This window comes from Serinus canaria, chromosome 13, assembly GCF_022539315.1.
Source record: "Serinus canaria isolate serCan28SL12 chromosome 13, serCan2020, whole genome shotgun sequence".
Lineage (NCBI taxonomy): Eukaryota > Metazoa > Chordata > Aves > Passeriformes > Fringillidae > Serinus > Serinus canaria.
The window spans coordinates 14,835,955-14,851,293 of NC_066327.1; the positions used below are offsets into that span (position 1 = coordinate 14,835,955).

At 49.6% G+C, this 15,339-nt stretch overlaps 2 protein-coding genes across 6 annotated transcripts in view; one reads left to right on the forward strand and one right to left on the reverse strand.

The window, feature by feature from the left end:
• UIMC1 (ubiquitin interaction motif containing 1) overlaps window positions 1–6,812 on the reverse strand; it is a 39,626-nt gene extending 32,814 nt beyond the window's left edge. For 4 of the 5 annotated variants that reach the window (XM_018915556.3, XM_018915554.3, XM_009091522.4 and 1 more), the window contains exons 1-2: window positions 6,466–6,812; window positions 2,072–2,229 (exon numbers count right to left, since the gene is read on the reverse strand). In XM_018915556.3, coding sequence (XP_018771101.2) covers window positions 2,072–2,221 — 150 coding nt within the window. In that variant the 5' untranslated portion in view covers window positions 2,222–2,229; window positions 6,466–6,812. Of the gene's footprint in view, window positions 1–2,071; window positions 2,230–6,092; window positions 6,278–6,465 lie in introns of those variants that run through there. The other variant, XM_018915555.3, reaches the window with a different exon arrangement.
• Window positions 6,813–6,891: 79 nt separating this feature from the next.
• On the forward strand, window positions 6,892–14,718 carry ZNF346 (zinc finger protein 346). Its single transcript, XM_009091523.4, has 7 exons — window positions 6,892–7,009; window positions 7,180–7,283; window positions 7,371–7,466; window positions 8,697–8,847; window positions 10,345–10,584; window positions 13,048–13,141; window positions 14,404–14,718. The coding sequence occupies exons 1-7, from the start codon at window positions 6,949–6,951 to the stop codon at window positions 14,507–14,509; spliced, it is 852 nt and encodes a 283-aa protein (XP_009089771.3). The 5' UTR covers window positions 6,892–6,948; the 3' UTR covers window positions 14,510–14,718.
• The last annotated feature ends 621 nt before the right edge of the window (window positions 14,719–15,339 follow it).

Consider the following 15,339-nt stretch of genomic DNA (forward strand, 5'->3'; position numbering starts at 1 on the left):
TTCCCCGAATCCAGGATTATATATAGCAGAGATCAGAAAGCCTCACATCCAGAAAACTTTTTTTCTGATGCAGCTCTGCAGATGCCACAGCATAGACATGAGCAAAGAAAGGGAACTTGGCAAAATAACATGGATGAGCTTGATAATCCAGCATGACTGAAAAATTCCTGGGAGAGGCAGTCTGCCAAAGATCATCAAAAGTGAGAAGCTGGAGGCTTTCCAGGTGCAGCTGCTACAAGATCTGCTGGTCTGGAAGCAGAACTAGGGACTTGTTCTATAGATACCTGCCAAGAGACTGCCAAGGAAGAAAGCCATCGAATCAATGATGCCCAAATTGTCCTTGTAGCTTTTGATTCATAAGGAACCATGTCCTAACAGATGCAAGATTAATTGAGAATATATTGTTCTCTAAAATTGCTATTGATCTGAGCTTCCCACACCTCTTTTTGAACACACAACAAGGTCTTACCAGTGCAAGAACAACAGTTACAACGTCCAAAATTGAAATTCAACTTGATGTACACAGAAGAGCTGAGACAGTTACAGAAGGCAGACAGTTATTTTTTGAGATACCAAGTAAATCAGTTTTGCGTTTGATTTTGCAGAAAACAACACGACAAGAGACTGTGGCACTGGATCTGGAAGCTGATGACTCACAGAAAGAGACTGAACTGAATAAATCCACTCATTCAACTGACTGAACTGTTGTCACTTAAACAGAACCTAATTGGCTCTTTAACGGCCTCTCTGAGCATATCCTTTTCTATAATATGACCGATTATGCCATCAGAATTTATTGTTTATAGACAAACTTAGAGAACAGTGAGGGAGCCTAACCTTTTTATAGATGTGTTTTAAGAGACGTTTGTTTCCTCTTTTTCAGATACGTGCACATTGAGATGAATAATTGCAGACAATAACAGGTCCTGATCTTTTATGTACTGCAGCAGCTCTTATAGCTGCTGATTTCTTTTTTCCTTATAGGTTTCACAATAAAGGCCAGTGATGCAGCAGACATCTGAAGTTAACTTAGCATATTGCAGAGCTAAGGGTTTAACCCCACTGAACTATTACTGCCATATGTTCCATTTCTTTCAGGGAATTTCCCAATGGGAAAGAACTCAGACAATGTGAAGAAAAAACATCCAATATCGTTTGCCCTACAGCTTCTTACTGTTTATTTCTAGTGATTTTCCCCTCCTCACATGATAATCGCCTTACTGGAGAGCAGCACACTGCAGATGTAGGAGCAAAAGGGACCTGATTTAAGATCTACAGCTTGAGAGTGAACTGAAATGCTTTTGAAAATGGTGGAATTACAAAAAGCAGCTTAGGATCTCCAATCACCACCAAGACAGGGCAAAGCTGTACGAGTCACACAGAAAAAAACTGATTGCAATAATTTCCTCTGGTGTGCCTTGCTCAGTCAGGCACAGGTTCTGAGGGCTCTGGGTTTCCCCCAGGCAGGAGTTCCCGTGCTCATGCTGTGTAACCAACACAGACATTTCAATCTTGAGGGTAATGCTGATGTGCATAAGCCGACGCTGGGGATCAGGGATCTGAGCCTTCATGCCTTAGCCAGGCACTCCCACACCACGTTCACCTTTACACCCTTTGGAGCTGGGTTACAAACTCAGGCTTCTGTAATTCAGAATCAGTTTACCAGACACTGTCTGAGCTACTCACAAGCCTGAGTTCTGAATCATTTTCTTATCTATTTGCACATAATACAGAATCATGTTGCTAAGGTTTAGCTGGAAATCAATCAAACAAAAATTATGAAAAAAAAGATGTGTAAAGGGATTGAGGAAAGGTTACTTTTAAATTACATTTCAGATTCAGTTCTGAGAGGATTTGGTTATCAAATCCCAGACTCATAACTCACCCTCATGAAGCACACCATTCATTTCCTAGTCAAATAGGATTTGATTCAACTCATATGTAAGAAAAGGAACAGCACAAGACCCTCTGTGCAAAGCCTGACCCCAGCACGACAGCGAGGGCTGCTCTGGCACTGTCCTGCAGTAGCAGGGCCCAGCCCAGGCTCTGGGTACCCCAACCCATCACTGACCTCTCCATCACTGTCGGATATAACAATAAATGCATCTACAAAACTGCGCTTCTTCTTGGCATTGGCTGGGTTCCTCTTCTCTTCCTCCTCTTCCTCCCCATCCTGACCTCGAGACTCCAGGCCCTCTGCAGGCTTCTTCCTCCTCGGCATCCTTCACTCTGAAACAGAGGGAAAGATTAAAAGCCATTTATTTCCTTCTGATTTAGATTTCCCCTAACACTTTTTTTTTTTTTCTATTTTTAGGCAAAAGACCCCAGGCACTGAAACCTTATTACAAAGCGTGGTGGATTTAGTGTTACTGGGAGCCACATGCACCAGTCACCACTCATCTAGTTAAGAACACTTTATTAGAGCTGATTGCTAAAAAGGGGTTTCAGCGGAACAGAACACAGACCAAAGGCACTCTGAATGCCTTATTCCAAAGCAATGAGGCTTTCCTCTAAAAGCCCATCAGCAAACTCCTCCGCAGCATCACTTCACAGCAGGTCTCCCACCCTCCAACACAACCTCCCCTCCTCAGCCCCAACCCTGACCAAAACAAACCAGGCTGTGGCAGTGGATCAAGCTGACATTTGCACACCAGACCAAGAAGGCACCACAGCACAGCCCTCTGTCAGCTTTTGTATTCGACAAAACCAGGGGGGAAAGGCATTGTGCGTTCAAGGATGCTGTCCTGCCGTCTGCACAGCTCAGTGCATGGCTGCTCCAGCACTACAGACAGGGAAAACACAGGCAATGGCAGCAGGCAGGCTGGAAACAAGACAACAGGTTTATCTGGCAGTATGGATTTCTCAATGAGCAGCAGCCTCCAGAAGAACTCCATCCAGATATGCCCAAACCATCCGCATTAACGAAGGCACTTAAAGAGCAGCAAGCAACCTGCTGAGTGTTATTAGTGCAAACCTGAGTGCATGGAACAATCGAGAGCAGGTGCCCATACAATGCAAACTGGTACTTGAGCATCCCTTCCCTTGGCAGCCCATAGACTGATGGAGAGGGATGCACAGCAAGCATTAGCTGTCTGGATCCAAAAGAGCTCAAAGGCAAGGATTGCGAAGAGATCTCAGTAAAGGAGAGCAGCAGGATGGCACAGAGTTAAATCACCCTTTCCTGCCTATGCTTGCTGTTTGCCTGGTAGCTCAACAATAGCATTCAGTGCTTCTTGAACTGTGATGTAAAAGAGCCTTACAAAGCAGGCTGAGCATGACCAGCTCTGCTGAAGTTCAATTAAACATGTGCAGACAGAGGTTGAACAACAAGCCCCTGGTTCCACATCAGGGAACAGCAGAGCTGGAAATGCAAGTTAAGTTGGCCAGCTCCCAGACCAGTGTCCTTCCACAGAATCACTCTGCCTTCCTTCAAGATCACTGAAATAGCTCAGATGTGTGCGGCAATCTAAAATAAGAGTACGAGAAGATGCAACAGAAACCCCACATCACCCAGGATAGAGCCAAACCCTTCTCTGTAACACCACAAAATTCCACACAGCCACTGCGTAGAGAAACACTAAGGGAGGCCAAAATTCCAATCAGCGCCGAGAACAGCAGTGCATTGCTCCATCTACAGTCCGAGCAGCAAGGTGAGGAATAACCACGCTCCCTCCCCACAATCTGCAGCCTTCCTTCTGCAAATACATGCACACACACGCCCAGAGACAAAAGGTGATTATCCTGGTGAGTCATGATTTGCACCAAAGGTTTGCTGAGCCCCCTGAAAGCAGAACTTTGCACAAATGGGCAGTCACGGCACCAAAGTGACTGCAAGGACCTCTGCAGTCCTCCAGTGTTTGTCTGTTGAGGAGTCATAGAATGGTTTGGGTTGAAAGGGATCTTAAAAATAATCTCATTCCAAACTCACTCCAAACTGCCATGGGAAGGGGCAGCCTCCAGTATCCCAGGTTGCTCCAAGCCCTGTCCAACCTGGCCTTGGTTGCTTCCAGGGATGAGGAAGCCACAGCTTCTCTGGGCAACCTGTGCCAGTGTTTCACCACTCACAGGGAAGAATTTCTTCCTAATATCTAATTTAATCCTGCTCTCTGTCAGTTTGGAGTCATTAAAAGAAGGGAAAATAAAAACAAGCACTGCTTTCAGTGAAGCACTGGCTCTTGAAAAACAAAGCTGTTCAGCTCCAGCTAAGCTGAACTCCAGTGCTGTCGGAATATCCTCACTATATGTTGTCAATTTTTTTATCTTTTGCTCCAAATGGTCTCTTTGCCCTCCCTGCTTAGGGAGATGAGCCAAGCCTCACACCCAGCTGCTGTGAGCTGCCCCCACAAAGGGCATCCATGGTGGTGGAGAATGTTCCCTTATCTTTGGAAAACCACTCATTCATAAGCCATGAAGAGCGCAGAAGGGCCCACACAGGGTCACTGAGGCTTTGGAGAGGCAGCCTATAAACCTTCTTACCACCCCCCAACAAAAGCAACAGTAACAAACAACTGCTGTGCTGCCTCTTTTTTTTTTTGTTTTAAATCCATGCTGGTATCACCACTGCTCTTCTGACTCTGCGATACATCTTCTCCTTGGTGCTCTGTGCTAAATAAGAGATCACTGAGAAATATCAGCTGAAGTCATGATGAGTCACCTACCTTCAACATTTAAAGGAGAGAAAAGAGGAGATGTAAGAGATGTAACCACACAACTCCCACAACGCTTCTGAAAATGAAGGGACTTGTGGCAAAGAGAGTCTCTGAAAATGTAACTAAGGGAACAAGACAAGTAAGAGATCACTCGTATCTGTGCTAGTCTGAAGCTATGAGTAGGAGAGCAGTAATGGCTTTTATTAGACAAGCTGGTGTAGCTGAGGGAAGACAACACGCATCAGAGCACAGACCTCCTCTTCAGGAAGCGAAGTTGAGCATATTTTGCTTTTAGCACTCTTGGAAAGGATAGTTTTGAGTGCCTGAGGGGAAGATACCTGCTTTCAGACCCAGCAAAAAAAAAAAAAAAGGCCAGAGACTGAATTATCTAAAATTACCTCTGCAGTCCAGTTTGCAGACTCATTTTGCAGTTATCCAGATTTTTTTCCAACTCTGAATTTAAGAGAATTTCTTTGTAAACGCTCTGACAGCAAAGGTGACCTCCTGACAAGGAACTCGCACATGCCATGCTTCTCCAGTCACATTTTTAGGGATATCCTTGAAGATCCCCAACTTGTGATTATTTGTCATTTTCCCTCTCATCTATCATTTTGATGAATCAGAAAGCAATTACCGACAGAATAATTCTAAATCTTGACACTGCAGCTACAGACCTGCCAAGCTGTGACAGCTTGAAAAATGCTCGAAAAAACCAAGCCAAAAAAAATGAATGACTCTCATCCCCGGATGAGTTCCTGAGTGGTTGGAGACACAGGCTGTCGCTTTGTAAACAACTCCCCCCACCTCGGGAAGCAGAGGCACGACGCTCCCCGCGCTCAGGCAGGTCAGCACCACACAGTTCCATAGAAATATCATCCCCAGACCCTGGGCTCGACCCCGCACGCAGAGCCCAGCTGATGCTCCGTGAGCAAGACACGAGGGCTGGCAGCGCCCCGGGGAGAGAGAAATTGTTTAGAGGATTGATCCGTTTATAGAGCTGGCTCTGCACAGAGGGGACACGGGCACTGCAGAGGCCACGCACGGCCGGGCACATCCGCACAGGCGGCTGAGCTCTCGGAGATGCTCCCTGCTCCAGCGCCCTCGAGTCCAGCCCGCAGCATCTCCCTCCTCCAAGGGCAAGGGAGGAAAACGTTTTCCCCCTGAACTGAAGGAAAGCGACCCTAGCCCCAGAACCCACCCACGGTCCTTTCCCTTTCCCAACCCGCTGCCTTCGGGCACTGCATGGAAATTTACAAGGATGGGGTCAGGGATACTCGACAGGCTGGGGAGAAGCATGGAGAATCCCAGGCGGGAGAGGGGTGAGCTCTGGGGAAGGGGATCGGCCACAGGTGGGCAAACCTAAGGTAAGGGAGCGTGCAGAGGCTGCCCAGGAAAAGGGGAGGGAGCCGGGCCTGGCAAGAAGAACAGGAGAGGCAGGAGCACCTCGATCTCGGGGGATGCGGCCAAGGCAGAGCTCCGGTTTTCGGGTCCTCTCCCCAGGGGACGGTCCAGGAGGAGTTTCAGGGTATCCGCAGGCACAGCACCTGGGTCCCCTCCAGGCAAAAGACAGAGGAAGTGCCCCTAGATGGAGACGGAAGGTGTCCCTTCCCCAGGGGACAGCGCTGGGGGCCAGTCCCGGGCTGCCAGGGGCGGAGACCGGAGGTCATTCCTGGGGAAGGTCAGCCCGGGGGCAGGGGCCGGGAATGGCCCCGGGCGAGGGAAGGGGTTTCCCTCCTAGCCCCAGGAGCCCCGCGTTTCGCCCGGGACCCAGCAGCCGCGGGGCAGCGACATGCCCGGCAGGGCACAAGGTACTCACCGGGCCCGGGCCGCCCCGTTGCCCGCGGCCTCCCCGCCTGGTCTCCCGCACCGGCCCCGGTCGGCGGGTCCCGCACCCGCGCTCAAGTTGGCGGCGGAGGCCTCATTGCCCTCACTCAAGATGGCGGCGGCGGCTTCGCTACGTTTCACGTGGTCATCGGGGTGCTGAAGCGGGCAGCGCCATGTCCGTGGCTGGCAGACAGCGGGCCCAGATATATGGTTCTAAGGTGCTGGTGATCGCGCCTTTATATCAATCCGGACGCCGCTTCCTCAAGAGAAGGATGGGCTGTGTCGCTTAAACACCCACAAAAACGAGCCGCCACGGGAATGCCGCAATATACCTGTGCCCACAACCAACATGTCCGCCGCCGCTTCCCTTGGAGGGTGCGGCGCTCTCGCGGGAGACCGCCCCGCCGTTGCTAGGCGCGGAGGGGGCGCGCGGGCGGCATCTCGCGAGAATCAGCGTGAGGCGGCGACGGCGGCCATGGCGGACGGGGCCGGTAGCAACGGGGACGCTGCGGGGCCGCTGGTGGGCAAAGAGGCGGGTGAGGCGGCGGCACCGGGAGCGGGCGGGTGGTCGGTCCCCACGAGGTGCCCTCTAGCCCGGTTGGATCCTGCAAGGTGCGGGCATCCCAACAGGGACGGCCCGCACCTCGCGGGGTCCCACCGGGCCGCTGACGCCCCCGTTTTGTGTCCCACCCTTCTCACCCCACAGTGGAGCGGCTGATCCGGGAGAACGGACACATTTTCACCGAGGCGCAGTGCAAGGTGTGCAGCGCCCTGCTCATCTCCGAGTCACAGCGGCTGGCTCACTATCAGGTAAGGAAGGGGGAGCCCCCCGCTTCTGCCCCAGCCCAGCCCCGGGCTCGGCCAGGCACCGAGCGGGGGTTTCTCTGCTTTCCCCAGAGCAAGAAACACGCCAACAAGGTGAGACGGTACCTGTCCATCCACGGCGGGGAGGAGGGTGCCCACGGGAAGAAGATGAAGCTGGAAGTGAAGCAGGTGAGAGGAGACCTGATCAATGTTTATATGTCTACACTGTCTTAAGATCTAGAGGGTAAGTCCTGTGAAGAGTAGCTGATGGGTATATTCCTGAAATGTGAAGTGCCTCTTACTGGGGATGTTCCAGACCCATTTGGATACAGTCCTGTGCAAAGTGCTCTGAGGTGACCCTACTTGAGCAGGAAGGTTGGACCAGGTGAGCCACTGTGATCCCTTTCAGCCTGATCCATCCTTGTGTTCTGTGAATGCAGGATCCACCAGGGCTAAATACAGCTCTGTGGGACCTGCAGGGCTAAAGGCAGTTGCACAGCCTTGTGAGTGAATGAGGAGAATGCTCTCGGAAGAGGCTTTGTGAGAACTGAGAAGCACAGTGGCAAGTGTTTCACCAGGCCATGTCCCAGTTCCTGCTGCTCTCCTTGCTCAGACAGCCTCTTTGAGCATGTCCTCCCCATTTAAACAAATGCATGTTCCTCTTTTTGATAGTCTTGCATGAAATGACAGAGAAAGAACAGGAGCAACAGCTTGTCAGGAGAATCGTTGCATATCATGCAGAGCATGTTGGGTTCATCATCCACAAGAATTCTCTTCCCAGAGCATTCTTTATTTTTCTTATTTTGGTTCCCTCAGCTAGTAGCTGGAGCCTGTTGGTCAGTAAAGGCCCCACGTTCCATTCAGCCATCTGTCTGCCCCGTGACTCCCTTGGGGAACAGATTCTACTTTTATGATTGCTTCAGCTGTAATCCCCAACTCTGGCATTTGCAGGGAGCTGGGGGATAACAGCTGATGCCTTTGCACATAGTGTCAGGCTGAGAACTGCCTGCTGCTCCCTCCTCAGCTGGTGTTGTGTTGCTGATGACCCAGCTGATAGGATGTTTGTGCTGCTCAGTTCACACCTTGCAGGTCACAAGGCTGTGTGGTCCAGTTTTGGCAGCCACAGGCTTAACCTTGTCCTTAACCAGCACAGGCCAGGGCTGCCTCTCTGCCTGGAGTGTTTGCCAACAGGTTAAAAACAGTAATCTGGTGAAAGAACACTCTCCAGGGAGGGAGAGGGTGATGCTGCGTCATGGAAGTTCTGCCTAGTCACACTTCATTGACTAACACCCGAATGTCTTTGATGATCTTTTTTAGACCCCCAAACCATACTGTTTCTCCTCAAAACCAGGAGGCTGGATGGGATGACTTACAGAGGTCCTTCCCAGTCTCTGCAACTCAGTGGTTCTCTGTGCACAGGACAGCAAGCAGGAAGGCAGCAATGGGGAGGACAGGAACAAGTGTTGTCCCATCTGCAACATGACCTTCTCCTCTCCGGCCGTGGCAACATCTCACTACTTGGGCAAGACTCATGCCAAGAACATGAAGCAGCAGGCCCCCAAAGCAGAAGGTATGAGTGTCTGCAGCACCTTCACATTGTCCCAAAGGTGTTGAGATGCTTGTTGAACTTCAGGTGTGAGCTCTGGTAAGAGTGTGTGCTCTTTGCCATGAAGTAGAGTAAGCCAGCAGTGCAACTCCAGAGACCTGGCTGTTCCAGCCTGCTCAGTGGGCTGGCATTGGCAAGAGGTTGTGTGGGTTTTTTTTGTTTTGTTTTGTTTTTTGGGGTTTTGTTTGTTTGTTTGTTTTTTTGTTTGGGGGAAATGCAGCTGACAGCAGCCGTTGTACCATCCCTGTATGCAGGGACCAGGTGTGTGATGTTAAGGTGTAGAACTGCCTGCCACAGGGTAGGATGCTCATTAAATGTTAGAGACTGAAGTGGTTGGTGAAACTCTGATATGGCAAATTCCCCAGAGCTGCTCAGCTACAGCAGTGTGGCCTTTGAGGTTCACAGACTCAGGAGCTGCAGATTGCTGGGGAGTGGGAGAATACAGCTGGGGATGCATCAGTATGTGCTTATTCTGACCTTGTCTGCCCCCACACAACTGCCTGTGTGTCCCATCCCTTTGCCAGCAGCCAGAAAGGCCTGGTGGGTGGGGAGTGACACTCTCTGTCCAGGGCAGGTAGGGATAGCCATGGGCCAGGGGGCTGCAGCTGGTCAGGACAGAAGGAAAACACCACTGTTGAGTGCACCTGAGGATGGCAGCTTGTGCTAATTCCAAGCTAGGGGCTTGTGAGTCACCCAGACACCTGACTCCTGGGATCTTCCAGGCAGATGTCTGTCCCAGCATGTCTTCATGACTTTGCTAAAATGTGTGCACAGCAAAGCCACCTCCAGGATCTTCTTGTTCCTTGGAGCTCTTGCTTTTGGGTATGATAGGAGCCTGCAGGAAGATGTGCACTGAGCAGTCTGGTGTGTTCCTTTGGTGAGAGGAACTCTCTGATCCCTAGCAGGTTACTCACTCTGCTGTTTGGCACCTTGGGAGTGAGGGTGCAGGTTTCTCCACCACACAGAAGAGCTGCTTCCCTCTATGGATTCACTGTGTCAGACCTATTCCCATTTATGCTATGTCTCAGGCAGGACTCCTTATGAATTCAGGATCAAGTCCTGTGGCTGCATGGTGCTTCCAGAATCCTTTCCAGAATGCCTTTGCTGTGCAAGGGCTTGTGCCCATGTTCTGTCTGGGAGATGATAACAGCAGGTGGAAGCTCATTCATACCCAGTGTTTCTTGAATACAGTCATGCTTATGTTAGGGAGAAATATGCAAATCTGTTGGATTTTTTAAACCCTGAAAGTTTTCTTGGCATACTCTGAGTTATGTCTTTAAATTCTGCAGCATTAAGGGAAGAGGTAGCAAAATCATTAATTTATTGAGATATTTTACATTGGCTAGGTTTGGGGTTTAGATGTAGCGTGTTACTGGTTTTAATGTGGGTTTGAGGGAAATAAGTAACTAGTTTTTACCTGTGAGTTCTGTGACTGACTAGGAGTTTGGATTCACCCTACAGAAACGGTGCCCCCACAGAAACACCCTGCTGCCCTCCCCACCTCTACTGCATCTTCTAATGAAGAGAACAAGGACATTACTGACCCGGACAAGTTCTGTAGCCTCTGCCATGCCACTTTCAACAACCCCCTTATGGCAAAACAGCACTACGTAGGCAAGAAGCACAGAAAGCAGGAGACCAAACACAAGCTGATGGCACACTATGGGCGAACCGCTGATGCACCAGCATCATCCTTCATGGGTGAGTTCTCAACAGGGAGGCTGATAACCAGCTGAAGAGCAGGGTGGGAGAAAAGCAGAATGTGTCTGACAGGCCTTTGGACAAGAGAGTCTGTGTGGAGTGAGCAGGGGAGTATTGCTTGTGATGAGGAACTTGATTATACACCCTAAGATTGATTTGGTTGATGTTGTAACCCCCGGCAGCAGATGTTTTAGACTGTAGCTACTCGTGACAAGCTTTGGGTTGTGTTATGCGGTGGTGTTTAATCGGGGACGTGTCCTTTTTATTCTCTGCGCGGATAATCCAGGGATTTTGGCCAGTACTGTTTCTAGTTAGGTGATTGCATCCAAAATGGAAAGATAAAAGTGGCATTTGATGCTTAAAAGTCGTCTTTGAGGGGACTAGCCAGAGATGGAAGGAATAGGTTTAACTGCACCTGCTGCTTCAAAGCACATGAAAGCCAGAAAGATTTCTCCCTGAATGCCTTTCTGCCTCTGTGTGGGCACTTCCATCTGATGAACTAATGCAGCTCTCTTTGGAGCAAGCAGGAATGTGGAAAAAAAAAACCCAGAGCTATTAAGGAGGAACTTTAGGCAGACAGTTAAAACTCTTTTGGTTTATGATCTGCTGCTTATGAGCACTTGTACGTGATGAAAGCCCTCTGAGTCCAGTGAATGCATTAGGCGCTCACAGAAAACTCCTTTGTTCCTCCCAGCAGCCTTCTGTTGGGCCAGGAAGTCTTAGTGCCTGCTGGATACTTGAGGTAAATAATAAGCAGACAGATCATCTTAAAATCTTCATCAAGAGCTTCTTTCTCTGTCGTAAAAACCCACACAAGCAGAAGATTAATTATTCTAATTCTTTGCAGGCCACCTTTAGATACCGGTAGCACTTATGACAAATGAGGCTCAATTAGCCAAGTAATGTTCTCTCCCACATTGCGTGGCCGTGTGGGAGATGGAAAAGGTGCTCAGTATCTCACGTTACCCATCTGCTCTGCACCTAATTAGTGGGGTCTGATGAATGGTTCCACTTGAGTGTGACTCAGGTGCTGACAGGGGCAGGAGCCCCAGCCCAGGCAGGCTGGGTAGGTGGGCAGTGCTGTTGCCTGGGTAGGTGGGCAGTGCCCTTGCCTGTGTGATTGATGTGTCCCAAGAAGTGCCAGCAGAATGGGGATGTGTACAGTCACATCTCCAGGGCACTTCAGCTCTTCAGGAAAGGTGTCAGAGCCTGGGCTATTGTCAGGGGCTTCTCAGATGAGATGAGCTGCAGTCAGGGGTGTTTTGTCCTGCTCTCTTTTGCCTGTGTCTGTGTGCCAACAGCTACAGTTGTCCCTAAACTCTCTGCTTGGGCCTGACTTGCAGCAGATGAAGATGTGTTCTTTGCAAATGCAACACTGAAGTGGTTGCCCATCTAAAGTACTTTGGGAAAAAGTGGTTTGGAATTGAGGAGTGTAGTTTAGACAACTTTGTGTATGTGCCTGTTGGACGGGTTTGCAAGAGAGAAACCTTGACATTGATGATGCAGGGAAGCAGACATGAAAGCTGTATCAGCTCTTCTGGCCTTTGCTGCCCAGATCCAGCTCCATTTTGAGAGCTGAGTGTCCCACTGGATTCTGAAATATCTGAGGTTCAGTAGCCATGTGGCAAAGTGTCTGCTACATCCAGAGTTGAGCTTCCCAATGATTTACTGCTCTGCACACCTGGGGTCTGTCTCCTCTTTCACCTTAAGGAAATGTTTTCCTTGTGAGAGTCCCAACTAGAGACCTTCCCCAGTGACCCAAAATTCAGGAACACTTAATGTCTTGAGGACAACTGCTCGAATTTTTCCCTGTTAGAGACTCCTGTGCTGCTGTAGTTGCCTGTTTGGTATCTGTGACCTCCTGAACTTTCAGTCCAGCTGGAGTTGTCATGTTACACAAAACCAATGATCCTGTCGAGTACCACTATTGTTGGAAACTTTTTTTTTCCTGGCAGTTAACTGATCCACTGACTGTAACCAAACTGCTTAAGGACAGAGCTTAATATCCTCAGTTGGCACCTCAGCAAGGCTTAGCAAAATGCTGCATTGTGGAGCTGGACAGTGGGTGTAATCTCCTCTGGCTGCCTTTTTTATTGAAATATAAGCTTACACATTCAGTATCTCTTATTTTCTGTTTTGAGATGTCCAGATGAGCAGAAGTGGGAATATGGAGGAGAAATGGAGTTGCAAAGGCAGTATAGCCTTTGGGATTTGGGGTCCAGATCTGAAGGTTTTACTATGCCTGATACTATGAACTGTTTGTAGGGAACGTGTTGTTTTTTAGCGATGAACAAACCGTATTCTGATCAGGGGATTCTGTGGTCTCCCTACCTGGTCAGATTGTTGACTGCTATTTGTCTTTGTTTAGGGTTTAATAAATCAGGTGATAGAGTGTCTTGCTTGTTTCTAGTTTAGGCACAGGGATTGGCTAGCTGTGTGTGCTAACATTGCTGTCTGTTTCAGCTGGGAAGGGCTACCCCTGCAGCACATGTAACATTGTGCTGAACTCCATAGAGCAGTACCAAGCTCACATCAGTGGCTTCAAACACAAGAATCAGTAAGTAATATTCTTGTCTAAGTGTGTTTCCAGCCTCTCTGTTCAAATCGATGGCCTAAATATAACCTAAAATGCAGTTTTGAGCACGTGTTTCCAGCTGACTTCCAAACAGAACAGCAGGGTCTGTGCAGGCTCTCTCTGTGTGTCCTGACGCTGCTCCAGGAGCTCCCTCTGCAGACAGCCCAGTCGTGCTGCCACGGTAAAAGTGCCTCCGGTTGCTTTTGGTTCCTAATAGTTCAGCTCAGCACAGACCTTTGCAGTGAACCTGACACCTATTAAACACAGTTTCTCCTAACAACTGAGATTTTAATTTAATTAAGGACTGGCTCAGTGGAGATCTGCTTGCAATTCTAATCTCCTTTGGGATTGCTTGTTTTAAAATTTGGCATATAGTCAGCACGCTCCAGAAACCTGGACTGTATTCCTGAACTCACTCTTACAGCTGGCAAGTTAAATAATGGCATCCCCTGCATATATTATTAATTGAAAAAAATTATGCTGCCAGATGATTAATACCAAAAATACTTGTTCTGGAGACTGCCAATCTTTAATTTAAGAGCCTTCACTAAAAGAGGTGCAGTAATGAGCCTGGGTTGGTTAGAAAACTTCTTAAAAGGAAGAGGGATTAGGAAATCCTACCTGAAGGGAGGGTAGACTCCTAGCCAAATTCCCCAGAAGGGACAGGAAGAAAACTGCAATCTCTTGTTGCCTGTCTGTGGAATAACAGCCTCCTGGTCCCTCAGCTCTGGGGAGTACTTGATGGGAAGATATCTTTCATCCCAGGGAAGTTCCAGCTCCTGAACAGCACAACTAGATTAATGTATGGGAAGTATCCCATTCTAGAGAGATAACATTGAGGTGCACACACATTAATGTTCTCTTAAGGACATTAATGTTGTCAGAGCTGTTGCAGCCACACAACTGCCTTTCAGAATGGTGCTCAGGATTCAGCTGTGCAGTCCTGTTCCAGCTTCTGCAGCCTGCAGAGAGGCAGTATGCTTGCTTTGTAATGGGAGCTCTTTAGCAGTCCTTGAGCTCTGCCGCAGCTAATTCTGCCATGCTAAAGGTGTCTGTTTACACACAGGCACAGAGAGCAAGGATTCACTTGGAAGATTTTTTGGCAAGTTGTTGCCTTGGCTGCAGTAGGCTGTTGCTCTGCTGACAGCCCTGCCTGCTGAGCAGTGATTGCAGCTGGCACATTTCAGATCATTTGTGACATTGTCTCCTTTTTTTTCCTTTTTCTTGCTCCCTTCAATATGCAGGATGCCAGGAGCAGTGCCGGTTGTCGGACCATTCCCGCCACAACAGTATGTCCGGGAAGAGTCAACTGGCCCGGGAGGCTACAGTTACTTCAGCCAAGACCTCTAGAGCAAGTTGCAGCACTATTCTTGGAGCTCTTGGTGGCCCCAGAACGCACATCCTTTGCCAGCCCACAATGGTTTCATTATCCCTCTGGATAAGCAAAGCCCTACCCTCCTGTATACACCCGTTGAGTAGAACGGGGACTGAATCTGTCAGGAAAAGGATCCAGCTGGAAGAGACTTGCTAGACAGCAAATACTTCACTCCCTTAGAGTAGTTTTCATTGTGTAATTGCTTCCTGTGAAGGTGGGTGCGGTGTGAGAGGAAGTGTCTATCTGGTGTAAGGAGGGTTTGGCAGCAAGCTGGTAGTGGCACCTTCTCCCTGTCCTCTCTGGGGGACTGCCTGTTCTGCTGCTGGACTGCTCTCAGAGGGATACCAGCACCCATGGGCACCCCCAGGTGTGACAGGAGGGGACCTGGAGCCTGGCTGTTTGACCAGAGCCATCCACATGGCCGGGAGGCTGAGGATGGAGCATGGCCCTTGTCCCTAGGTGTGCCCTGGTGTTGGTGCTGTTGGTCCAGCTCTTCTCCTCCCTGCCCTGGGCCAGGGCTCTGGCTGCCTCACCAGTCGGAACTCCATTGCCTCTGGGCTGGCAGGCCCAGGACAGAGCATAGAGCCACCCACATTCCACATCCTTCACAGAAGCATCACAGTCCCCTGCCCAGGCCACAGCCAGCACTGTGGAGCCAGTTGCTCCTCCAGGAGCACACCCAGGGTCCCTGCCTCAGCCGGGAGAAGCTTAGTCCTGGCCACAGCCCCAACCACTGCCATCCCTCGTGGCCCTTCAGGCTCCATTGAGTAAATCAAGTGCAGATGTGGAGTCAGGACCGGGTGCC

Bases quoted from the DNA above. Each gene is read 5' to 3' on its own strand.
- ZNF346 (XM_009091523.4), top strand. From the start codon at position 6,949: ATGGCGGACGGGGCCGGTAGCAACGGGGACGCTGCGGGGCCGCTGGTG. The intron at 7,284-7,370 runs GTAAGGAAGGGG...TGCTTTCCCCAG, and splicing joins AGCGGCTGGCTCACTATCAG to AGCAAGAAACACGCCAACAA. The intron at 8,848-10,344 runs GTATGAGTGTCT...TTCACCCTACAG, and splicing joins GCAGGCCCCCAAAGCAGAAG to AAACGGTGCCCCCACAGAAA.